The 27834-nt window shown below is 38.1% G+C and overlaps 1 protein-coding gene across 1 annotated transcript in view; it reads right to left on the bottom strand.

The window, feature by feature from the left end:
• The window catches only part of LOC131962457 (C-C chemokine receptor type 1-like), a 124279-nt gene that overhangs the window by 4500 nt on the left and 91945 nt on the right, over positions 1-27834 (bottom strand). The window contains exons 4-5 of the mRNA XM_059327459.1: positions 16870-17047; positions 2252-2445 (exon numbers count right to left, since the gene is read on the bottom strand). Coding sequence (XP_059183442.1) covers positions 2252-2445; positions 16870-17047 — 372 coding nt within the window. The remainder of the gene's footprint in view (positions 1-2251; positions 2446-16869; positions 17048-27834) is intronic.

Raw genomic sequence — 27834 nt, 5'->3', positions numbered from 1 at the left:
TGTGTCAGGGTGGTTATGGGTTATAGTAAGTGTGACACACTTGTAAACGTAAATGAGCTGTGTCACAAAGGACAACTGGAAATGAGACAGCAGTTTAGAGTTTTACCAACTAATAAGGTTTTTTTTTTCTTTGTTTTGAGGATTTCTTTGCATAGTATGGAGGTTAAGCTTTACCCCTGTGTGTAGCATTATTCTGCTTGCTGTAATGAAAAAAATAATGATAAAAATCAATAATATGAGTAAAACTTGCCCAGTCTACACCCTGCTATTAGCCAATTCAGCCTTTTTTCCTGGGACCGATCCATTGGGGAGTTGGTCAGAGGGAAGCTGGCTGGAAGATGCCTTTTTTATTTTACACTACCACTAGAAGTCCCCAAAGGTTTAAATCCTACACATCAGGGCTTTAATATGTTTTAAGAACCCTGAAGGGTGAAATAAGTGCAGATTATCATTGCATTTTTGTTACTGAGGAAAGTTTTTTCTCCATAGTGTTTAGCCCTATAAGCAGCATAATCATACATAATTCACACTGCAAATATAAGATCTGAAATGGAAGCCAACTAACAGAATGAGGAAGCAAACATCCCCAGCTATATCATAACCCTCTTCTCAGAGGTTAATGCATCAAGGAAAAGCAGCGTTAAAGCAGTGCTGGTTTTTTTAAATTGGCCTTTTAAATGTAAGAGAAAGAAAGAAAGAATTTTTTTTTCCTGAACTATAAATAACACCAAAGACATTGGTCTTTACTTTCCATGAGCTTTCACGCTGTCAGCATGCAGCTGACGTAGCATCTCTTCACCTCCACATTATAAACTCTTTCAGTCCGAGGCCCAGGTAGACTTTGCTGAGCTCATCTCTTACATTGTCATTTGTGTTTCCATGACCACCAGAACTATTTGTTTGCTCACAAAGGTGGAGAGCAGTGGTGGAGAAAGGAGAGATGCAGACAGTGACATAGTGGAGGTAACTCAGGGGCTTTAGAGAGGAACTTTACCTCGTGAATAGAACTCTCTGTGGATACAAGAGTATGTCTTCATCTTACACTCTGCCAGTGTGTGTCTTTTTTCTGACAACCTGAAGACATCTCCAGTCATATCCACTGCTGCCCCAAATGGTCTAGAACTGAAGCCTGTCATATAACTGCCCTGTCCATTCTGGCTCCCAAATGTCAGAATTGAATAAGGCAAGAAGACTAAACCCTTTAAAATCTCTCTTTAGATGTTTCTGACTGAAGGAGTAAATAATATGGATTTAATATTCAATACACTCATGGAGTCTTACACACTGATTTGTTTACCTTACGAGTAGTTAGAATATGCTTCTAAAATATGACTTAATTTGCATTATAAATACTGAAACACCAGTCCTATGCTGTTGACCGTAAGTATGAGGGTGTGGGGAAAGTATTGTTCTCAGATAATAATAGTAATAGCTACTAAAAGTCATTCAATGTATTTGCATTCTGATGACTCTCTCCGTGGTTGTTTTCATTGCTACTAGACATTTTTATGCTGTATTTACATTGCCTTCACATGCATGATTCAAATTAAATGGTGCATCATGTAATCTGATGTTTCTGATGTGTGACTGACTCTTTGATATCGGCTTACTGTTTACTGTTCACTGTCCCACAACCATGTCAGAGCTGGGTTGAATTACTGCAATCAAAAACCAAGAAAACCAAATACTTCCTGCTGCTATTGCTTCACATTAAAAGTTTTAAATTGCTCAAGCATCGGGTTGCTTTTGTGAGGAAGCATCCACAGGAAATACAATGTTGGCTATCTGATCTTGATATTTGTGCTGACTGAAATAAGGCTCTTTCCAAAATATGATTCTTTTGCCAGTTCAATTTCTACTGGATCTGCATTGGTGATGTGCCTATGAAGCCTCATGAACAATTTTCAGTAACACTTTATGTTAGGGGACACATATTCAACATTAATTAGTTGTTTATTAGCATGCAAATAAGTGACATATTGGCTCTTAATTAGTCATTATTAAGTAGTTATTAATGCCTTATTCTGCATGGCCTTATTATACAACCAGTAAGCCATTAACTAAGAGTTTTCCCTCATTACTCTACAAAGTTGGTCACTGGTAGACTACCAGTGAACCACTTTGTAGAGTAATGATTGACATTACAATCCACCAATCCTCATCCAATCATCCAAAAGGAGCCACCAGTCACATCAAAGGTCTGGTTCTCAGTGTTTTCATTTCAGCTTAGAGTATCTGTTGGTCCACTCACCGATGGATGATGAACAGGACCAGCCCATTGCCAAAGAGACTGAAGAGGAACATGAAGTAGAAGAGGATGGACAGCCCAGCTCCCAGGGAGTTGACACTGTTCAAATCACAAGGACCTTCAGGTTCCAGCCCATCGTCCGTCACATTGTCCGTCCCACCGTATGAGTAATCATAAATTGTAGTATCCATCTCAGTCTGAAATGTTGGAAGGGAAATCTGTCAGCAACACAAATACAGCCTCAAACTTAACATTTGCAGCATGATGCAGTCAGTATGAATTTAAAATGATCGACCCAAAACTGCTTTAAGGTGTGTAAGAGCTGTTAAAGTTAGCTATAAAACAATGCCTTTAACTGAGAACCGGCAAAGAGCACAATAAATAACAGCAGATGTTTGTGGGAATGAGGATCATACTAAGCTGAGTGACTTACCATCTGGCCTGTAGAGAAGCTTCTCCTTGTTGTGTGACTGTGAAGGCTAGAGCTGTCTGACTCAGTGAGTTCAAGTCACCCTATGATAAGTCAGCCAGCTAAGGGAAGGAAGCATGCAATAGTGTGTATGAGGGGGAGGGACTGGCTGGAATCATGTCTTGGTTATTTTGAAGTAGAATTGAATTGAGACATAATTGAGATCAGCGTCATACAACTGAGTTCTCCTGAGTTTATCCACTTCTCAAGTATTGCTCAAATGGTTTTCTCAACTCAACCTCCTTTGTCTTAGTGATGTCTTGTCTCTTTTTAGCTTATCTCTTGCTCCTAAGGAACCCTTTGGAGAAGTAATTCAGAATCAAATGATCACAGAATGATACGAATATGAGAAGCTCAAACTGATCTCAGAGAAGAGATTAAGCAACACACGAGCAACTAATTTTTCCGATTTCTTAAATTAAGATTGTTAAATCTAGAAATAGGCATGTTGAATGCTTAAAATAATAAATTAACTCTTAAAACGAGATAAATAATCTTACACTTCTAAATCTAAATTTGTTTTTATCTTGCTAAGAAACAAATAATTTGCAGTGCAGAAAGTCAGTTTGAGTTAAATATGTACAACCTTCAGCCCAAAAAACAGCTTATAGTACTGAAACATTGTATTTTACAACTCTGATAATCATTTGCCAGCATGTTACTAAATTATATTACATTCAGATGCAACAAAAGCTGTCAGTCCTAAAACAAACAGACACAAGTTGGGTCTAACTTGTGCCACAGAGGTATGTTCATTAAGCAAGAGCTCCAGCCTGACATTAATATTTGAGGATTCTCCGAAATATGGGATTAAGCGCAAAGACAATGTTATCTAAATTATTGTTTCTTTCATATCTGCCCTTGATGAATACAGTATGGTTATGGTTAGGCAACTTAAACACTTTTTTTGCATAATTTCACCTAGAGACTCCATTTAAACTTTAAACAGTAGACACAAGTCTTGTGTATTGGTGTATTAATCCACGTTCCGATAGGTCATATAGTTTTTATCAATCCCTGTTCAATGACCATGATCATTTTTAGAGAAATTCTGAGATTATAATGGGTGTGTATTGCACGGAATGTTCATGCCACAGTGTTTGACATCATCGCCAGATGGACATGTAGAGGGACAGAAAAAATTGTCAAAAAATAAATTTGAAAACTGCGCTCCAGGCCGCAAATTCCACTCTACAGAAATAATTTATACATAGAAACGTAGGAAAATTAGTCTTCTCCCTCACAATCCTCTGGTAAAGCTGTCAGAGTTATAGTTTGGGCGTAGGACGCACAGATGCACCACCAACACGCACCAACAGCCTCATTAGCTCCCATATTAAAAACGCAGGAAGATTTCTGAAAAAGGGATATGTAACAGTTTTTTTAGATCGCTCTAACAAAGCTATTTTTTCATTTTTCTGGAAAAAAAAACATATGTAGACATTCAGGAAGAACTCAGGATGCTCAAAGTGAAGTCGGATCAATGATAGGTATTATGGTTTTGCCAAAAATGCTTTCTGTTTTAGGCCAGAAATTCCAGCCTGTCACTCTTCCGGGACATTGGCAGGTGTCAGTTAATTCTGTTGATTGCTTTGATCTGATTTTCTTTGATCTTTGTTGTGATTAAAGTTACAGATACACATACACACACACATGTGCGTAAGCCCGCACCCTCCTCACACATGCATACACATGCTTAAAACACGCACGCATGCACACGCACACACACACACACAGGTAACTTTATGTGATTTTAATTAGATGTTTGAAATCTCTGAAGAATCTCATCATAGTGTACACACAACGGCAGTAGCCCCCGGTGGCCCTTTCAGAATTTCCCCAGAGGAAATTTTCTAGTTGGACCATTCCAACCTCCACAAAGACACAGAGAACAGGACTGAAAGACTATAAACTACTGTTATTGTGAGCATTTATCACAGCTTATGATTTATTTAAATTGCTGTCACATTTACCCTAATATAAAGCTGCTGGACAGGAAGCTCAGAGAAATGTAATTTGAATATATTTTATGTATGAATTTATACAATTATCTTCTCATAGTGACTCTAGTGCAGACTGAAAAGTACAGCTCTGTACAACACTAATATGTCCACAATATTCATATAGCTTGTAGGTCATCCCGACTGATCTCAAATTCTTTAATGTCTTTTATTACAACGGTGTAATATTTAGTCTGTATTCTCCTTTACTCAACTGAAATAAGTCAGTGCCCCAAACCTTAACCTCTTCTTTATGATATGTAAATTGTATATATGGTATCTTTATTGAATAAGGTAAAATAAACTGTTGTTTTTACGTTAAAAAAACGGCAGCTGTGGTAGACATTTACTGTAGTAAATACAGTGGAACTTTTTTCAATATAAGGGTAAAAAGATATTGCCACTGTTGATTTCACGCTTAAGATTGCCATTTTATTCAATTTTTTTTACCATATAAATAAAACGTTTCTCCATCAAAAGAAACGCTGTTCTGCCATATAATTGACAAGAAAATGCTTTATAAATGCCGCATAAATTAAAGATTTTACCATTAAATATTACAGTATATTTTTGTTAGAGATATGGTGTTTAGTACAGTGAACAGTGAGAAAAATATTTTTTACAAAACATAAATGCAAAAATTACAGTGATGGCTTTTATATATATTACAGTATGCCAGTCTATTTTACAGTGGAGTAATGTATTTTTTAAAAAAATGTAAAAAAAATCCTACTTTTGGCTGACGTATACATTTAAAGTGTTTCATTGTTAGTGAAACTGAATTAACCCATTTATCATTTTACGGTCTTTTACTGTCATGGTTTAGCATATTTTCACCGTAAAATCTACAGATATTTTTTTACTTTGTATGCTGTATCAGTGTAATATTAACAGAAGTATTTGATTTGTAAAGTTGTGTAAATTTCAACTGTATTTGTCGTTGACTGCAGTTGGTACTTCTGTCATAAGGTTTTCCAACAAAAGAGGAAGACCTTGCATGTTGCAGTAATTGCAGTATGTGGTTTGCTCCATCCTGCTCTGGTTCAGTCAGTTTTTTCAGCATGGAATAGATTTGTTTAGTTTATGTCCACATTTTATTCTTTTCACTCATCAGCTAGTGTATATGGTAAATTATATCTCTTAGTCACTGGCTCCCATCAAGGGTGTAACCTCTATGTTTCTTGTATTGCAGCTGCTACAGCAGTTACTAGAAGTTAAACATGGAGCATAGTGCCGATCAGTGTGCTGATGATTCAGTTATAGTCAGCCTACACAAGGGAGGGGAGCCAGGTCATTGGCTTAAAGTTGGTGCTTTTGCATGAATCATTTTTGAATAAAATTTTAAGAAACGCAAGAAACAGAGAAAGTCAGAACCAAATCTGACTGAAATACAGAAATTGCAGGTGTCACCCAAACAAATCCATCGATTGCACATACAGCAAACTCTATCACTTGTGTTTCTCACAGCATTGCAATATGACATTAAGAAATTCAACTGCAACATTGTTCAAGGAAATGGGCCGTTACGCTTAACAGATTTCATTAGAAGTACTTTGTACCAAATAAATTTACCTTTTAACCCCATAGAGACGTCAGTAGGTCTGCCAGCTTAAACGTAAAAGCAAATGTTTCATCATAGTTGTCTAAAAATGCCTCATATAGAGCTGCTACCATTTGTTTTCATTATTACTTAATGTGCTCTGTCACAAACCTGTAAAAAATGCCCATACACTTGGCTTTCAGAAATCAGAGCCCAGTTGGGGATACTGCACCAAGTAGATTTACAAAGTTAGCCAGGTAACTTCTAAAATAGCATGCACAAACTTTTATGAAATGTTGCTAGTATAAGTTTAGTGAAAAAAAAATTGTATTCATAACATTCAACTAAACAAACAAAAGTATCGCCAAATATTTTGCACACATGAGATAAGAAAGACCTCAGGAACAATTTGACATAGTGGCCAACCATGGAATTACAACTTCCAGTCCGTCACATGATGACATCATAATATTGTAAAAGGTCCCATTATGTGTGTTCACTTTTGATACTTTTAAGTACATTTTAATGCTAATGCTACTGTACATTTACATTTTGAGTTTTGCATGCAAGGCTTTCAAGGTTCAAGCCCCCTATTCAGCCAGTGAATACCTGTGGGGTGGACATGGAGGTGGTACCAAGTTCTAAGTATCTAGGTGTATACTTAGATAATAAGTTGGACTGGTCCCTAAACACAGACGCTTTCTACAAAAAGGGGCAGAGCCGCCTCTTTTTCTTAAGGAAGCTCAGATCTCTGGACATCTGTGATCCTGGTCTCACAGGAATCTGTGAAATAGCCACGGATTTGCTTAACTCAAAATCCGTGGAATAGCCACGGAGTCACTCAAATTTCCGTGAAACTGACACGGATTTGGCTACAATGCAAGTTAATGACAGTCATATCCCGTGCTATTCCATGGATATTTTTTCCTATTGGTTTGTGTCCAAGTCACGTGACTTTCAAGGTCCCGGCGGTCAGAACAAAAAACATGGCGGACAGTTCTCTCATTTTTAGTGAAAAAATCAATATTTTGACTTAGTTTCTGCATAAAAATGGATTTTGATTACATTTCGAGCGAGAAATATATGTTTTATTTTCTAAATATTCACTCAGTGAATGTACATAATCACTATATGTTGGAATAGCCACGGGATATGACTGTCATTAACTTGCATTGTAGCGAAATCCGTGTCAGTTTCACGGAAATTTGAGTGATTCCGTGGCTATTCCACGGATTTTGAGTTAAGCGAATCCGTGGCTATTTGACGGATTCCTTTGAGACCATGTTGACATCTGTAGTAAGATGCTGCAGATGTTTTATCAGTCTGTGATGGTATGGACCAAAAAAACAGCAGTGGACGGCTCCATCAGGCTGTCTCATTCTAACAGAGATTCTACCAGACTAACTGAATTTACCCTCGGGGATAAATAAAGTAATTTTGATTTTGATTTTTTGATTTTACTTGTAATGTTACGAGGTATTTGCTACATTTACTTCTCATTGATCTAAATCCTTCCACACTGCTATCCTTCACATAGGCTATATGACAGATATTGCTTAGGAAAAAATGAGACACTAACACAGTGATGGTAGCTTTCTTATTTTCTCCTACAACCCAGATAATTTTATAGAAAGGTTTCCAGTTAACAAAACAATCTAGATGTGTGCCGGCTGGAGGGATGAAACCTCATTGCCAAGCTGACATATATGAACGTTTTCAATATATTGAGGTATGGGGCTCCAGGGAAATTACTGTTTGAGTGTACATTTCTGTGTTGCATCCTCTGTGCATTTCCATATCTTTTTGCATTATTTATTTTTTACCACAAGCCACCCAATTAATAGAGATCATATGGTTCTGATAAGCTAGCATGACACATAATGTTATAGCATTTTTAAGTTACATAAGAGCACTCTATTCTGGATAATAACATCAGCATGTGCCAGACACTTCAAGCAGACAGTAAAGTATAATTGATCAGCAGCAGGGATCATGAAGAGACTGTGCACACCTCTTTGTGACTTTCTTGTAACCATAACAACTTGATGTATTTTCCCTCCAAAGCCATCAGTCTCCACCTCTATCAGCTGTCACCAAGTCACAGTGAAACTCTAAACACACGTCAAACTGATCACCTAATACATGAAGTATTAATCATAGAGGCAGGCCAACTTTGGCATATTCTGTAAACAGCCACACACAGTACACAATCACAGTGGGAACTGTCTTACAGTTATTATATTATTAAAATCTGTATAATGATCATAATGAATGTTTTTCATTCATTACTTTTGCGATTCATGCCAATTAATGTATGAAAGCAGCTCGTCATAAGCTCTTAGTCGTTCAGGTTTGTTTTCTTTGTCATGATGACGTTCATCAGAAATTCTATTGTTAGCATAAAAGTTTTTAGTGCTTCAAATATAACAGACATCACAACATTTGACAAAAGGTTATTGTTGCTGTCAAAATCAATGCTTGTCAAAAACATGGCTGATAATTGTAAGCCACAGCTGTTTTTCCTTTTTTCTGTAATGTACTTGACTCTTTTCAGGTTCATATCACCAAAAAAAAAAATCACCAGCAAGTTTGACAGACACACTTTTTCCAAGCAAGTCTTAGACTTAAATTTATTGTTAGCAGAGGTTTTCACTTTTATTCGGCATTGATCTACTTGAATCCATCAGCCAACATTCTGTTGCTTAATAATTTGAAGAGTTCACAGCAACTGTGTTATGTGATCGTCTGACCATACTTTGATGAGAACCTTTACTTCATCATTAGACCAAGTCTAATGTGATGTGTTGATTATCAAATTTCCACCAAAATTCAACCCAGAAAACGATGTGTTTGGGTTCGCTTTCATCCTTTGGTTCAGACTGCACTCTGTCCTGCAGTGAACCCAACTCTGGAGCACTTGGAAACAAACCGAGACCCCCATTTTTTAGGTTCTTTGGTCTGCACCAGAGTTCGTTTCAGCATTCACACCAGAAAAACCAAATGGACTATCCCACAAAACACACCAGAGTTTTTTTCAACCGGACCAAACAGTAGTGAAGTGACAACGAAGTGTGAACCTTTTCCTTTATTTTATGAGCCCACTAGATGGCGCTCTTTGTTGTTAATTACCATTGCTAGATCCTTTTTTTAAAAGCCATGACCGCCATCTAGTGGGGTCAAAAAATAAAGCAAATGGTTCACAAAGCTTTTTTGTCACTTCACTACCAAACAGTTCAGGTGTGAATGCCCCCTTAAGTAGTGATGTACGAATGAAGCTTCATGAAGCATTATTTTTATTTTCTGAGCCCACTAGATGGCGCTCTCTGTTCAAAAACAGGCTGAAAACACACTCAGTTACCATTGCTTGAGCCTTTTTCTTTAAACCAAGTGCCCCATCTAGTGGGCTTAGAAAATACAGAAAATGGTTCATGAGGCTTCATTGGCACATCACTACTGTTCACCCTCTCTTCCCTCCTTTCATCCCCTCTTATTCGATCTTAAGCATATCTCTCCCATCTCTACTTTTCTAGGTACTGCCTGTGGCCCGCTCCAGTGACCCACTCCAGAGATTGATCCCCTACACCTAATCTCCTCATCACCAGCCTTGTTCACCAAAAAAATAAAAAGACTACTTTCTTCCCAACGTTTATCCTCTTCCTCTTTATCCATCCTCAATGTACCATACTCCCCATTTCATAAAACCTTGATAAATCACGCTGTTGTAGCATGGTCCTTGATACTAAAAGATGTTGTTTACAACCAGCAGTAGACTGTTGCAAAATAACTACAGAGACGATGCCTTCACTGTCTTGTGTGAATCATAGATCAATTAAAAGTTCTCCCTGCGCTAATAACTCCCTCAGGGCTGTCCGTTCCTGCCAGCCCTCTTTTTGTGTCTCCATCCGATTCACTCAGTATCCAGGGCAACAACTGTGCTCGCCATCTTCTTTTTAACGAGTCTGGCCAAAGTGTCGCCTGGAGCGCCGCATTTTATAATTACTTTAATTAACTTTATTAATTATTGTGGCTGTGATGAACAACATGGTGTTTGGATCCAACTTTATAGCAGTGTTTACAGAACCAAAGAGTGTTATTTTAAAAAATCCTTTCCCAGATTCACATTTATGTTGAAATATGAAAATTAAGAAATTAGTCTTTTAGACTGCATTTTTAATTGTACTTCCACTGTAAATTGCAATGCTTTCATACTACAATATTTAATGGAAAATGGTTAGAGTATGAATCATTGTGATGAAATAAATACATGCAACTTAACACATTGGAAACACAGCGTCCACCAGAGCCTCAACTAATACAGAAAGGTGTAATTAAGAGTAGTAATCTGCTGCTGGCAGTTTGTTTGAGATACTGTATTCATTTGTGAAACTCTGCAGGTCTAAGACAATAACGTTTAGCATTACCAAACCATCAAACTATCAAAGGTCAATAATACACATTTTTTTCTTCTTTTTTTAAAGAATTCAGACAATATTGAGACACTCAAGGACTTGGGGAAAGAGAAAACAAAAAAAAGCTGTTTTTGTTTTCTCTTTTCCCAACTCCTTTAGTGCTTGAATAGCAATAGGGGTGAACAGTGGGAACAGTGGTACTGTAATAATAAAAATAAAATACATGAAAATAAAAAGTTATGGCTGAAAGCAATAAATAAATAAATAAAATACTTAAAAACAGCTGTGGAGAGAGGTGACAGTAGCTTTTGTTATAATATTGAATACAGAAAAAAAATATAAAAATTATAATCAGAATAATTACTGATAATAATAACGACAAAGCCCACAATGACAAAAGTATTAATAATTTCATAGGAATAATTTTATTTTTTTCTGGAAGGAATGCAGTGAGGATTGGCTTCCTGTCACCTTCAAAAAGGTCTTTTCGACATCTGAAACAGAATAAAAGTATTATTTTCTGTCTCTGTGAAGAACTTAAAAATCAATCAGTATGTTTACATGACACTTGAAAAAAAAATTGCCTTAATCTGACTATAACTGGACAACTGAAGTGCATGTAAACGTGTTAGAGTTCTACAACTCCTATTAGGACACCCAGATAATGCGATTGAGATGGAATTTTCACCGGCATGTATGACAAGACAACGCATGTGGGCATGCTCCAACCCCCGCGCTGGCGTATGACCCCGGAATAAAAACATCCAAGAAAGCCGGTCACATTATTCAGTCGCATTAGCTGGTCATTAGCCGGAGTAGAGCCGCTGCTCCTTCACGTCGAAAGGAGCCAGCTGAGGTGGTTTGGGCATCTGGTAAGGATCCTCCCGGGCGCCTCCTGTTAGAGGAGTTCCGGGCACGTCCAACTGGTAGGAGGCCCCGGGGAAGACCCAGAACACGGTGGAGGGATTATATCTCTCTCCTGGCCTGGGAACGCCTCGGGGTCCCCCAGGAGGAGCTGGACGTTGTGGCTGGGGAGTGGGACGTCTGGAATGCCCTGCTTAGCCTGCTGCCCCCGCAACCCGGCCCTGGATAAGCGGAGGAAAATGGATGGATGGATGGATGGATGGATGGTGTTTGTTCAGTTCAACTTCTACAAAAGAAAATTAGAATGAATGCTTGTTTCCATCCACTCATGTTGTGCAACAAGAGGATGTAATAATATGACGTAATTAAAAGAGCGCCAGTGAAAGCTCAAAATAGGTGAAAAAGTGAAAAAAAAACAGTGAAAACAAAATAGGGAATTCGATGGAAATATGACATTTCTGCTGGTTTTAATCCCCTGGTCCTGGTGTTGCCCTTTCTCTGTTTATCACACCACAAATGTGACACAAATTAGCATATTAGCACAACCTGCAGAACCTGCAGAACCTTGATGCCTTGTTTCTGTGTTGGGTGTCTGTTGGTAAAAGTCTCCCACAGCAACTGAGACTGTGAAGTATAAAAACAAGACTCAGAGCCTACAGCCATGTTAGAGCCTCATTAACTGCTAAACGCTGATGTTTATCATGTCATGTTTACTGTTCACTACACATAAAGCACAGCTGAGGCTGATGGGAATTGTTTACCCCAAATGTCTGCATCCACAATGCCTCCTTGAGACTGTTTGGTGAATTATTATTGAAAAATAACCACTTAAAATGTCAACCATGTGTCTTTAATGCAATTATATAAAAAACAAATTAATACATTAGCTTTGCTGTAAAAAGGGAAACATTTTCTTTAACCCTACACACTTTCATCTACTCTTCCACGAGCTAAAGAAAGGGTTGATTCTGATGTGGAGACACTTAGCCCACACTGACAGATCACTTGTCACTGGAGGCTTTTGTGGTGTAATTCTATGTTTCGCTCCCTAGAATGTTGTTTACTTCTTTTGCTGTCTGCCATAGTTCTAAGTTTTGCTTTTCATGAAAAACTGCCAGCCTTGCACGTTAACGAAAATGCTCACTGTCACCAAGCAGCAACTGAATACATTTTCTAAAGGCCAAGAATGCTGAAAGGAGCCGTGCTCAGACTTTTCCAGCATTTTATTCCTGTTCAGATGACACTGATCAGATGATAGACAGCATCTTTGAGAAAGTCCAAGGAGCCTTTAACCTACAAAATGATCATTTGAAGATCACATCCCACCTGTGGTTCTATGTTCAAAGGACTTTATTGTAAAGTATGCATTCAAGCACAGAATATAATAATGTATAATGCTCTTTTTTAATGCAGTACTGCTATACCAGATTTAAAATATTACAGTTTTTCTCAGTTACTTTGGTGCATTTCTCACATCACTATTTACATTTGCACTACAGTTAATACATTTCTCAAAACAATTAGTACAACCTGCAAAACCTAGTTGATAACCTGTAAAAGCGTGTCACGACACTGCAAAAAAATAAAAGTTGGGTGTACTCAAAATTTCAAAGCAACAAACTTCGATAAAATTTTAAGTTGTACAATTAAACTAAATATTTTATGTTTTGGTTTTGAGTTTGCTCAACTCTGAATTCAGATTTTTGTCAACTCAACTGTAAGTTGTACTAATTTATAATTTTACATTATAAGTTATAATAACTTTTAATTCTTACTTCTGCTAACTTCTGCAATGTGCTGAATTGGCACGATTGTAACGCTGCTATGAAATGTCAGCTAATGTTGCGACCACAATTTTGAGTTAGCATTGATACGCTAATGGCTACTCTTGTAGCTGTAACAAGCAGCGCCGCTAGCATCAGTTAGCCGCTAGCATCAGTTAGCCGCTAGCATTGGTTAGCCGCTAGCATCAGTTAGCCTCTAGCTTTCGTTAATGACCGAATTTCACCGCTTTCCAGCATTTCACAACAAAGAAATAAGAGTTGGCAGAATTGTCCCTTGTTGTGAACCCCAACTTAAAGATAGACAGACAGACAGACTATATACTATTTAAACAGCCATTTGAAAACTACAGTAAAGTTACACATTACTGTATTTAGTGAGGTAACTGAGTACAACACACTTAATATGTATGTTTCATATATTTACTGCATATGCTCTTTTCAATTCCAATTTGTTCACAGCATTGTGCAAAAGAAAAACTACACCCTTATTTACAACAAACATAAACTCCCTTTGGGTAGAGCTGTGCAAAACTGTAAACAATATTGCAGTACATGTTGGAACTGAACATACGTATTACTGTAAATCATTGATGCACATCCAGACGTTCCTCTCTGTCTGGCCACATAGTTTCATCTACATCACAGCCAATATCATCTCTGGCAATGCAGCGAGGAAAGTATCTCCTCCAGTGGTGAATCCACCCTCTGCAGTGAAAGCTGAGCTTCACCTGAGAGAAATTATTCAATTTAGGAGACATTTTTTTAGGAAAAAAAAGAGTTATAAAAAAATTAATAAAATTTGCTTGACAGATTTTGACAGCTAGATCAACATTTTTGTATGTAATGACTCAAGTCATGAAATGAGGACTATTAGTTTTATATGAAATGACTATTCAGCACTCACAAGTATAGTTAATTTTGACTGATATGACATAAGCAAATTATAATGTTATAAAACAGCAGAGAGTTGCATGAAAGCACTTGATGCATGTCCAAAAGCATTTGTAATTTGTTTGAAGGAATGAGAAACGTGCACTTAACCAGATATGATGAAACTGCAATTTTAAATATGTTTACAGTGCAGTAACTTAACATATTTCATGCTTAAATGCATGTATAACAGTATAAATAGGAATACAAAGTTTGTTTGAAGCAAATAAAAAATAACCACTTACAGTGATTTTCTTTTTTTTTCAGTGCAAGAACAGCACACCAACATTAATTGCAAGTCATTTTGTGCATTTTTACACTGCACTTTTAAGATTTAATGCTCAATGTTGTGGAGGTTGAACTAACTGTTGTGCAAATGTTAATATTGATGTGAGAAATGCACCAAAGCCACTGAGAAAAACTGTAAGAAGTGCCTCTTTATATGTAAAGATAGTGAAACAATTCTGTGCCAATTTAATGGAAGGTAAAATTTCACATAATACATATTGCAAACTGAATCCTCTGTGCATGTGATTGGATATGTAACATGGGAAATAAATCATAAACACAAATAAATGCACTTTCATGCGGTTGTTCCAGGAAAGCACAGCATATCAGCATATCATGTGATATGGAACAAAGCGATTTGAGACAACTTATATTGTTATTATGAAAGATACCTACATATTACCTCTCATCTGCATCATATCTGTGCCACCACTGACAAACAAATGAGCTTTCTTTATTGATTTGAAAACTAGATGCTTCAGATTGCTTTGTTATTAACTTTATTGACACTTAGATGTAATGCTTTGTTCGTTCTGTCTTAAAGTGTTACCTGAGTTCTAACTTCAGTGCTTCTGGTATTTTAGTAATTGTGCTCCTGCATTCTGTCCATTAAATGGAGCATGGTAGGGAATACAGGAGTGATACTGAGTATTGAAATTTATGGCTTGATATCAAAGCTGCAAACAGGGTTTATAGTAGCTGGGGAGATAATTTGTGGTAACACTAGCGTTAACAACACCATATAGTGGGAGACAGAGACGACCAATCTATTCCACCGTGGTGCCATTTGTTCACAGTAAATGTTCCAAGATAGCACTATAATTTGACAGTGATATAGAGATGTTTAAAAATGATACACACTGCACCTTTAAAACACTAAAGCCTTCATTGCACACACACCCACCTACACACACACACACACACAGACAGTTGGTCCACCACTTTGATGGTTCACGGTGGATAAGGTTTGATGACTTTGGTGATCCCTGTTTCTAGCATCCTGTCATTTATGGGGTTTTTATGAACAAAGGGACTAGATTGGCATGGAAAATATCCCTTCTTCTATTGACTTTATATATAGTGGTTACTAATATACTGGTCACTCGTGCCGGGGGAAAAAAATCGATAGAGCATCGTATCACGATATTTTGTATGGCGATATTATATTGATTCATGACAGCCAAGCCAGTATTTTCATTTTTTTTCTCAATTTTTTTTTGTTTGTTTGTTTTTCAGTTTTTGGACTATACTGTAGATACTGGTATGATTGGAAACGAGAACATTGAAGGAATCTATAGGCACCATGTGTGTCAGGATATCATGTCAGTAAGTTGTTGATATAACGCTGCAAAGTCTTTTAGGCTTTTTTTTATCTTTCATTCTAAAAAATTCAGAGCAGTGAAGCTTGAAGTTGAGGAAAGTTTGATAAAATGCTGCAGTTGTTGTCGTCCATACATGTTTGATATCAGTTCAGTTCAGTTTGACTGAATACTTTGTTTGTTGATCAGTCTGTGGGTTTGACTCTCATTGTGAAGAAATAAAAAGACAGAGGTGAAATGTGCATACGCATTAAGTTGATAACAGGAGGACAAACTAATACAATGAGACATAACTACTTGTATAGGTAGTTTTATTTCAGTTTTAACATAAAACATGCCTACATATTACAAATTAAATGAACTAAGCATAAAACTTAGACCTCTCTCTCGCTCGCCCGCCTCTCTCTCTCTATGTGCACATACTGATTTAAATAAACAATTCGACACCATGTTTCTGTCATTGAATGCTCCGTGGGAGCTTGTAATGTTTTCATACTATCACATTTATTGTTAACGGTATATGTGAATCAATAGCACGCTAGTGAGAGAGCGAGAGAAAGAGAGGACCGGGCGTGTACGAAAAAAACTGAAACGGGCCGGTAAGAAATGAAAAGAGGAAAATCACAGAACACAGGATTTGTCCAGGACACTCAGGACGTGAGAGAGGGAGGATCAGATGGAGGCTCAGGGAGCCATGAGGAACCGTAAGCTGACCATCTGTCAGCTGCTCACCTGTAAGCAGCTCTGCTCCATGCAGACATTTCTCAAGCTTTATTTTGTAGGCTAAGGACACTACATGTCGAAGTATCCTTGAGCAAGATACTTCTAATAATAATAATAATAATAATAATAATACATTCAAATTTTATAGCGCTTTTAAAGGTACTCAAAGTCGCTTAACATAACGAGAATTAGACACACACAAACACAAAATGCAGAAGAAAACAGAACTAAACAGAGGTGAGAGATAAGAGTTCAGGTCTTGTAAGCTATTTTGAAAAGGTGGTTTTGAGTTGACTTTTGAAGGCGTGGAGTGAGTCTGAATTGCGGCTGTGAGTAGGGAGGAGGTCCAGAGGGTCGGGGCAGCAGTGGAGAAGGCTCTGTCACCAACGGTGCGGTGCTTGGTCCTGGTGGGGGTCAGTAGGTTGGTGTCTGAAGATCTGAGGTTGTGGTGGGGGAGTGATGTTGGAGCAGATCTGTGAGGTATGAGGAACAGGTTATTGAGAGCTTTGTAGGCGAGGAGCAGGATCTTGAAGTGGATTTGGTGCTGGATAGGGAGCCAGTGAAGGTGCTGAAGGATGGGCGTGATACTGAACCCTAAATGTCTCCCGATGCTGCGTTCATCGGTGTGAGAATGAATTCCCAATGGTGGCAGGTGGCACCGTTTAGGGTAACCTCTGCCACCAGTATGAATGTGTGTGTGAACAGGTGAATGAGCGCGGCCTGGAGTGTAAATCGATTTGATTGGTCGCAAAGTGACTAGAAAAGTGCTAAATAAGTGCAGGTCCATTTACCATATTGACTAATAATGTAACCTAACATAAGAAATCTCTTGGCTGCTGGCCAGTCCAGTAATAACGGCTCTCTGTGGTGTTTTGTCGAACCTGGTCTAACAGGAATCCGTGAAATAGCCACGGATTTGCTTAACTCAAAATCACTCAAATTTCCGTGAAACGGACACGGATTTCGCTACAATGCAAGTTAATGACAGTCATATCCCGTGGCTATTCCATGGATATTTTTTCCTATTGGTTTGTTCCAAGTCACGTGACTTTCAAGGTTCTGGTGGTCAGAACAAAAAACATGGCGGACAGTTCTCTCATTTTTAGTGAAGAAATCTATATTTTGACTTAGTTTCTGCATAAAAATGGATTTTGATCACATTTCTAGTGAGAAATATATGTTTTATTTTCTAAATATTCACTCAGTGAATGTACATAATCACTTTGTATGTTGGAATAGCCACGGGATATGACTGTCATTAACTTGCATTGCAGCAAAATCCGTGTCAGTTTCACAGAAATTTGAGTGATTCCGTGGCTATTCCACGGATTTTGAGTTCAGCAAATCCGTGGCTATTTCACAGATTCCTGTGAGACCAGGTTGGACCTGTCGCTGACTAGTCATGCAGTGCGCCCAATCGCAAAGCACCTGCTGATGTGTTTTGTCCACAGTCGAATATTAATTTTCACAATCGAATCTCCGTTTTTTTATAAATATTTGAATATATATTTGAATTTTGAATATTCGATGACAGCCCTACTGGTCACAGGTTTGATCCCCGGCCATGCCAGTCTGCATGTCGAAGGCAACCTTTGGCAACGAGATACTGAACCCCAAATTGCTCCAGATGCTGCGTCACTGGTGTGTGAGTGCATGTGAATGGTTTCTGATGAGCAGGTGGCCCCTTGTAGCCTCAGCCATTAGTGTGTGAATGTGTGTATGAATGGGTGAATGATGATCTGTAGTGTAAAAGTGCTTTGAGAGCCACTATGATGTCACCCATGGTGTGTTTGGGCTGTTACCTTTTTGTTTTTTGGAAAAGTGGCCGTGTTTTGATGAGATGGTGGAGTTAGTAAAGACCCTAAAGCACACCCTGCTTTATCATCTAAATGGGACCATAATTCACAAAATGGACATCATACTGTATTGAGGAAGACTTATTATAGTGATTGAGACCATAAACATAGTATGATTATATCATCTGAGCACATATATCAAGTGAGAAGTAAGGTCATTTTCGTATTGACATTAATAGAGCCTTTATCAGAAAATGTCACTTTAACGTCACACAGGATTGCGCATGCATGGCAGTTGTAGAAAGAATCAGAAGTAGGCTTAAATACACAAGAAAACTATAATCATGGGAAGAGTTGTGATCTGTTTTGATCATGTTATATTGTGTGATGGGCTGCCAAAACTGAAAAGGTACAAAAAGTCAGCATTTTTACAGAATACCTTTTTTCCCATTTTCTGATGTCAATTTGGCAGCATATACTTGCCTTTACCAAAGTACAAGTTGTTATAATATCAAGGCAGCATTTTTATAGTAAAAAGGAAAAGGTATTTTTGCCAGCTAGTTTCCTTTGGCAGTCATAGTGTTCCTATTGACGGACGTTTTTTTTTTCACAACAGGCATGCGCACACATTGTCAAGGTTTGTATACAAATAATTAACCTATGCTATTCTTCTTGCAGCCAGTGGAGTCGCCCCCTGCTGGCAATTAGAAATAATGCAGGTTTAAGGCACTTGTGCATTGGCTTTCTTTTTCAGATCTGAAGGTTGCTGCTTGTGCTTGATTATGACCAAACCAGCCTGATCTCACAAAATTATGTGAAATTACCAGATCTTCTTAATACCGAATTCCATAATGGTGGCACGTAATGTGTAATGTTTTGTGAATATATATATATATTTTTTACGTTTTACGTATTTGTTACGTTTGTTTTGTAACTTCCATAGCTCGATTCACCCTAATAATAACTTCACTTCCGGCATTTACGTACAGTAATCATTTTCAAAATAATTTATTTGATTTGTTTAACTGCAATGTGATTGATACGGGCTAGCTAGCATGCTTACGCTACCACTGCTAGCGAATTGTGATAGCTTACAACAAAGTCCAACATTAACATCTTCAGTTCAGTGTTCTTAAGAATGTATTTGGTAGTGATATGCCAATGAAGCCTCATGAACCATTTTCTTTTTCTTCTGAGCCCACTAGATGGCGCTCTTGGTTTAAAGATAAAGGCTCAAGCAATGCTAACTGAGTGCTTTCAGCCTGTTTTTGAACAGAGAGCGCCATCTAGTGGGCTCAGAAAATAAAAACAATGGTTCATGAAGCTTCATTCGTACATCACTAGTATTTGGTGTCCATAGTGATGAAGATGAACATCGCACAAAAAACACACAAAACAAAGAACAACAACACAAAAACACTTAAGGACAATAAGGTATAGAGGTATAAAAGGTATAAAATATCACAACAACAATAAATAATTGAATGGCATAAAAATATTGAATATAGAATAAATAGCTATGTAGAGAGGTGAATGAGGAGGAGTGGTAGCATGTAGAGGTAAGTTTTTAGATAATATGAATGTAAATATATTGCACTATAATATTATTGCACTTAGACAATAAAGAACAGAATGTAGCAGATACAGAAAACGGATGAGTAGCTGTGTGTGTGTGTGTGTGTGTGTGTGCTTCAACTTGTTGTCGATTTGTTTTCCTGAGTACAGAATAGATTTTTTGCAGTACACTTTTTAAAACAACAATGGACTAACAGTCCAAAACCCCAAAGATTTTCCATTTACAAAGATAGAAAAGCAGCAAATCCTCACATGTGAGAAACTGGAAGCTGCTAGCCTGAAATGATTTACAATCGTTGTATGATTCCAAACAACATTTAGCTCCCACATTGCATTGCCTCTCTTCTTCTCTTCTTTCTTTCTGTGCTGGCATTCATGCACACAGAGTTTCTGAAGCTTCTACTTGGATCCCATCCAAAAACTCTGAGCAACATCCTTTTTAAGTGCCCAATCAATGATTTGGGTAAAAATGTGACTGTGTTGGTGTTCAAGGTGCAGAGAAAGTAAAAATTGCCACCTCACAAATAACTGTAATTTCAACGAGTGAGGAGGCTCAAGAGACATGAAGAGAGAAATTGAACTGTAATAGTGATTGAAGCAACATGCTTTTATGTAAGCACCAGATGCAGCCTGGATCCTTTTATTTCAGGGTTTTTTTTTCCAAACGTCTGATAACCATGCAATGATGAGCTTCAGAGCACCATTTACAGGCACAAAGCACAATCCATCTATAAACTCAAGCCTATAAAAATTGATTTTTGTCTTCTGCCACACAGTATGTCTTGAAAGCTTTTCTTTCTCTTGATTTTTATCATTTTTTCACTGGCCAGAAATCTGCAATTACTTGCGGGAATGAACTGTTCTGAAGAGGTTTCATTCTCTTATTTACGCGCTTGGGACCACTGCCTCTGTGCTCTTTTTGAATCGTGACTCAAAGCTCACTTTGGTAGAATATCATACAACTTTTAATACACATAATGTCTCCTCCAGAGGATTCATGTTCAGCAGTATAGCACATTTACTGTGCTTTGGTGTCCGGCAGTAATATCACTCCACTTCATGCTTTTAGCCCATAAAGACATGAAAGTGGGGTGAAGATGTTAATGTTATCTGTCACTTTTATAGCTGATGGTCTGGCCTGTTTCAAATGAAGAGCTTTTAGCATGATACCCACATCTCATGTTGATTAACAAGCCAGAGAGCAATAAAGTGAAGTTGTAGAGAAGCTGCAGTAAAACATAGATCAGTCTGTATACTCACTTTCCTGCAAGTGTTTTTATGGGATTGCCATCACTTTATATAACATGTTCACACAAAAAATGATGCATATGCTTCTTGGATTTTTAGGCTCTATCTTTTCTTTGGGAGTGTTTCCACTGCAGATACAACATCAAAGAGTAAAAAAAGAAGCTAAATGTTTTTTTGTTGTCTAATTAAAATGAGTCAGCAGTCTAATGTTTATCTAGCCAAACCAAATAAGCATTGATTTCATTTGCAGAAGAACTAAGCTCAACTGGGCTGTTGTTTTTAGATGTCTAATTCACATATAAACAGTTTCAGCAGCATATTCAGGACTATATTTAATGTTTAGTTTAAACCTGCTTCACAGATATATCTTTATGTAAATGCTGTTGAGATGATCGTTATGTTATATAACTATACAATTCTAGTGTCTGACAACATTATGAAAAGATGGAGAAGTTATCTTTATCCATTTAGATCAGGGGCCACTGGAGGCAGTATCAAAATGACCAAAAAAAGACACAAAATGACCAAAAAAAGACACAAAATGACCAAAAATGACACAAAATGACACAAAATGACAAAAAATGACACAGAATTACCAAAAAAGACACAAAATTATTAAAAAAGACTAAAAATGATTAAAAAAGACACAGAATTACCAAAAAACGTACACGGTAAAGTGCCATTCATATAAAACTCACATTAAACTTTCATATCAAGGTGGGGGCCACAAAATATCGGCACGAGGGCCGAAATTGGCCCGCGGGCCGCGAGTTTGAGGCCCATGATCTTGATAGATAGATAGATAGATAGATAGATAGATAGATAGATAGATAGATAGATAGATAGATAGATAGATAGATAGATAGATAGATAGACTTACTTTATTCATTGTGAGGGGAAAGATAGTAAAGTAAAATTGCAGAAAAGTTTCAAAAAAGTTTCCAGTGACAGATCAATATAAAATCTGGTGGCTAAACACTGAAATAACTATATACAATATGAGATGAATAATAATTATCTATAATAATAAGTACTATAGAGCCTTTGCCCAAACTGAAAAGTGGAGAAGAAGTGTGTTCAAAAAGTGCAATATGGTCAAATATAGCCAGTAACTATAAAGAAATCTGGCAGTTTTACAGAAAGTCTGTCCCCCCTCTGCCTCCTCTGTGCAGTAAAGACGGCCCGGGGGACAAAATACCTCCTCAGTCTGTCAGTTAAGCAGGCGAGTGACAGCAATCTGCCACTAAACATGCTCCTCTGTTTGCTTATTGTGCTGTGTAGAGGGTGACTGGTATTGTCCAAGATGGAGAACAGTTTGTTTGGGTCCTTTCCTTTGCCACTGATGTCACAGTATCAGCTCTGTGCCCAACACAGCTGCTCACCAGTCCGTCCAGCTGCATGGCGTCCTCCTTCTTGATGTTGCCTCCCCAACACACTGCTGCATAGAAAAGGTAGCTGATGATAACAGTCTGGTAGAACACCAGCAGCAGTCTGTTGTTGCTGACCAGTCCAGTTTTTTGACGCCTAGCCAGTAATGGCCCAGGAGGCACTGGCCCACCCAGCCAAGTTTGCTAAATACATATTTTGTTACAAAAAAATAAAAACATGTTTGTAAGAAAGGAAATAAATGTATAATTGTATTTATGGTTGCCTTGTTGTGTGTGCTTACTTTGTCTTCTGATTCCAACGGAACTAATGAATGAAGTTGTCGGCGGCCCTTTCAGAACGTAGTTAATTATTTCCTATGGTTCTGACAGGTAGACTGGGCTGCTTTCTAGCTATAAGCTGGCTTTTCAGCCGATATAGCTAATATAAACAGCCCAGCAATGGCTAAGCAAAGTTGTTTTAAGAAAGCAAGAGTTGAGGAAGAAGACGGGCCACTGCCTCCATCAACAGTTTTCAAATTTTCATTGAAATGAATGGACAGATTTTTTTGCAGCCAAACTTAGCGCCCCCTGCTGGAATTTTCGGTAAAATGCAGCTCAAGGCACTTCCTGGTTTGACTCCCTGCTCAGACCTGGAGGTTGCCGCCTGAGTTAAACAAATAAAAAAAAAATGAATGATACATGTTTTAGTTGGTCTTGTTGATCACGATAATCCCGGCCCCATCCCCGGACGTAAGAGGTTCAGGTTTCAAGACCAGCAAAGAGTTGGTGCCTCTCTGGAACCAGTCAAAGGAACCTGCACTTTAAGGTTCTAAAGTCAACTGATCTGCTCAGCTTGTTCTCACCTGGGGGCATATTTGACTGACATCATGAAAAGTAGCCATATTTACCACATTTCTTTTTTTATATATATGCTGGCTGGGACTTATCATCCATCCTACATTACCTACATAGATATATTGGAATAATGCAAAACTTTTCCACATCCATTCAAATAGTGCCTTGTCTAACAAAAAAAAATGTCCAAACGCCACCTTGGGGGGGTACAAACACAGTAAATTACCAACACAGTCAAACCACTGAGCAACTTGTCTTTCCCTCTCTTTTTCCTCGTACTAAGCACATTACCTTGCTTGTTTTTATTTCAGGAGAAAGAAAGCTTTTGCCTTCCTCGGGAAAAAGTAATCAGTTTTCCACCTTTTTCAATATGATCTAAAACAGCATTTGTTTTAGCTTTAAAGCAGGGTTGGGCAACTTAAACGCTGGAGGGGGTCACATTTTTCATTTTTCATGGCCACTACCACAGGGCCACATATAGGAGCGTGCACTTAACCAGATATGATTAAACTACAATTTTAAATATGTTTACAGTGCAGTAACTTAACATATTTCATGCTCAAATGCATCATAACAGTATAAACAGGAATACAAAAGGTTTGAAGCAAATAAAAAATAACCACAAAGGAAGATTTCTTTTGCTTTCCGATAGATCATTCAGCAGTTTTTTGTCACTTCTTCACCACCGCAAACCTGTTTTTTAAGAGCCTGACTGATTGTAGATTTTCAAAACTGATTCTGATAGCTGGTACTTGAGAATAAGATTTTATTTTATTCTGGTATTTGTTAACGAGGGAAATGTTTTTGGCAAGATTCCTCAAATTTGGTTTAGTAGGAGCTGTGTTAAAGATATGTCTGAGTTAGATATTTTACAGTTGAATAATCACCTATCACAACAAAACAATGAGTCATTTATTTTTACAGTAAACTTCAATGAAAGTTATGTTAAGAATGAAAAAAAAAGTGATTTTTTTTTTTCAGTGCAAGAACAGCAAACCAACATTAATTGCAAGAAGTAATTTTGTGCAGTTTTACACTGCATTTTTAAGATTTCATGCTCAAATGCATGTAGTTGTACTGAGGGCCACTTCAAGTGAGTGTGTGGGCTGTATGTGGCCCCCGGGCCTCCAGTTGCCCATCCCTACTTTAAAGAAGGCCTATGCACTACGGTAAATACGACTTGGGAAGTCTTTGTATTGTTGACAAGTTTCAAAGTTAGGTGCAGCATGCTGAACGGTGAAATATAAAGACAAAATGTTTTCATTTCGCAGAAAAAATGAACTGATTACTTTAAATGAATAATGACTGCTGAAAAACAAATAAACATGTGGGAGGCCTTATGAAATCATCTCCACATCTGCCACCTAAGCTGGTAGTTTGAGCCTGCTGTGCTAATGGGGCCTGTGGATTTATACTAACTTTGCACAACTCTTTAAACTATGTAATAAATTACAAGATATATAATGTTAATATAGAGCAAGCTCCCAACAGTAATTATTTCCTATCCTTTCTTTTTTTTTTTCCCTCCATCGCACTGATGCACTTTGCCAGTCTCCGGTCTTGTAGCCATGATGAAACAGTGCAGGCCTCTCTGCGGAGTGACTGCTGAGGCCCTGTAATTATAGCCCCATCACCAGCAGATAATGCTCTCAATTTGAAAAGCCTCAACTAAAGTAAATAGCAGCAGGGCGAGCCTCCGACAGGCCTGATATGGAGAAAAAAGAGAATATTATATTCCCTTGGTCTGTAGACTCGCTGAGGGGAGGGCTGGTTCATGGACTGTCTGTGTGTGTGTGTGTGTGTGTGTGTGTGTGCTCACCAGGAGGGATGGACTCACTCAGCCTCATTAACATGGATACAAATAGGTTCTTTACTCCTGATGTCTCTTTGTAGAGACATTTGGGAGAGAAGAAGAGTCTCTAATGAAGCCCGCTACATCACAGTCTGGGCAATGAGGCGAGGGTTATATATAGAGAATAAAGTGAAGGCGAAGATAGTAGGTGCAGGAAAATGTCGGAAACGAGTAAACATTTTGTTTCATGAATGACACAGTGGCCCCTTTAGAGCAGCATGACGAGCAGCCTCTCATGGGAAATTTGTCCTCATGCAGAAACAAATCTATCAGAGACAAATTACATCCGGTGCCAACGATTTTAAAATTCTCACTTTCTACTGTGTCTGTGCATCAAGGCTATTATAGTTAATGAAAACTAACAAAATCTAGAATTGAAAGAACATTTTTGTTAACTGAAATAAAAACGAGTTTTTCTAAAAACAGTAACTGAAACTGTATTATGTAGTTACAAAACTAACTAAAATTACAGTGGAAATGTTTGTTTGTTTTTTCATTCATCCAGTGTTTCTATTTCTCCACCGCTGAGTGTGTGTATTCCTGCTTTATGGACTTCCGGGAGAAGCGCAAGTGAAATGACCGTAATGACACCATGTTGGCTGTAAAGAGCAACTTCTCAGCTTTCAGAAAACATTGAAATTTTCCCATAGCGCAAACGTGTTAAGGACTAGCGCCCGGCAGAAAACTGAACCCACAAAACAGACCCAAAAACAGGAGTAGGCTTTATTTGCCACACACAAAAAGGACACAAACAGACTGAACAGGGGAAGTCCAGGGGGAAAACTCCAAAGCAAGATGACGAGGGCAGGCTGAGCAGGTAGGTACGGCAGACAAAAACTGAGGTTGAATCAAAAACAGGTGAGAATCCAAAAAGCATCCAAGACAAAGAATAAACCAGTAGTTTGTCGTTGTATCTGACATGATAACTTGCCGTACCGGCTCATAGAAGAACTGGCAGAGTCTGGAAGGGTGAACCAGGGTTAAATACTGCAGGAGGTTGATAAGGTGATGAGAGGCAGCTGTGGAAGCTGAACAGGTGAGGATCAAAGGCCGCGTTCAGACTGCAGGCGAATCTGATTCAAATCAGATTCCTACTCAAATCCGATTTTTAGGGCTGACTGTCCACACTGTTTTTAGCAAGTGTCCAAATCAGATATGGCTCTGTTCAGACTGGGCCACATTATTAACTGAGCTGACAGGTTGCTATAGTAACGGCGTCAGACGTCATATAATTGCGACAGCGACAACAACAACAAACATGATGGAGGCAGGTCAACTCAGTATATTGGCCTTATCACTGTCCAGTAGAGGTGCAGAACAACTCAGACGCATCAGGGGAGAAACCGGACGGATGGACGCCCCCATCGGGCCGCATGAGTCGGGCGCGGCTGCTGGTGGACACCTCGTCTCCGCGCTACGCGTACCGCGTAGAGTGACATCACGGACAGTCAAAACCGATCTCAGTGGGGTTTTTTTTGGTTTTTTTTTAAACATTTGTTTATTGATTTCTCAGTGACATAACAAAATCAAGAGATGACATTACGAGAGTCAAAACAGTGTCAAGTGTAACACGTAAAAAAATTATAATAATAATAAAAATAATACATAAAATAAAGTGAAATCCGATAAGGAATAATTTATAGTAAAAAGAATTACCCAAAAATAATAATAAATAAATAAATAAATAATAAAATAAATAAACCAATCTGAGTGTTTGGAGGTTCAGACTGAGACGCATCTGTCCAAATGCGATCTGAAACTACCTCCTGAAGGTGGTTTCGATCCGGTCTGTAAAAATCTGATTTCATGTGATTTGTGACTGTTCAGACTTCAAAAGAGCCATCCAGTTCCAATCTGGATGGGCTAAAAATCTGATTTTGGCTGGCAGTCTGAACGCGGCCAATGAGGGAGTGGTTGCAGAAGAAGTTCAGCCATGCCCAGCCTGCTCAGACAGGGAAGACAGACAGAAAAAACAGAACACGAAGGGCAGGGGAACACCAGGAAAACACAGAGTAATAGACAAAGGTTGCAAATCCGAACAAAACCGTTTAGTTATTATGGTAAAAGTGTTGCCGGCGTGCTTTCACTGTGTGCAAATGAAAGTCTTCAATTCAACCATGATATTAAAAATCACATTTTTTTTTGCGGTGGCACTGGAAATCCAGCAGCGGCTGCAGAATACATGTAGGGGAACACTGCAAAATCCTTTTTGGTTGTTATGAAATTTATTTATTTAGCTCCAACTCAATATCTCCTGGTTAGTGAACATGCAGGTAAACATGTTTACTGAGTCTGGGATGTTTACACTCCAAACAAAATTCAAAACATCCGGAACTGTAAGAGTTAATAACCTTATTAGGGCTAAGATGGATGAACCAAAGGAAGTAAAGGCAAAATTTATTATGACCTCTTTGAATCTCACACCCAACACATAGCCCATTACAAAAAAACTAAAACTAATAAAAATTAAAATAAAACTAGCAAGCTCACTCGAAAAACTAATTAAATGTAACTGAATTTGATTTTAAAAAAATTCACTGGCTCAACTTAAAAAAATTGTTGTAACA

The sequence above is a fragment of the Centropristis striata genome, chromosome 23, assembly GCF_030273125.1.
Source record: "Centropristis striata isolate RG_2023a ecotype Rhode Island chromosome 23, C.striata_1.0, whole genome shotgun sequence".
In the NCBI taxonomy this organism is placed as follows: domain Eukaryota; kingdom Metazoa; phylum Chordata; class Actinopteri; order Perciformes; family Serranidae; genus Centropristis; species Centropristis striata.
Note: the sequence above shows the minus strand (reverse complement) of the source record. Positions and strands in the feature narration are given on the sequence as shown.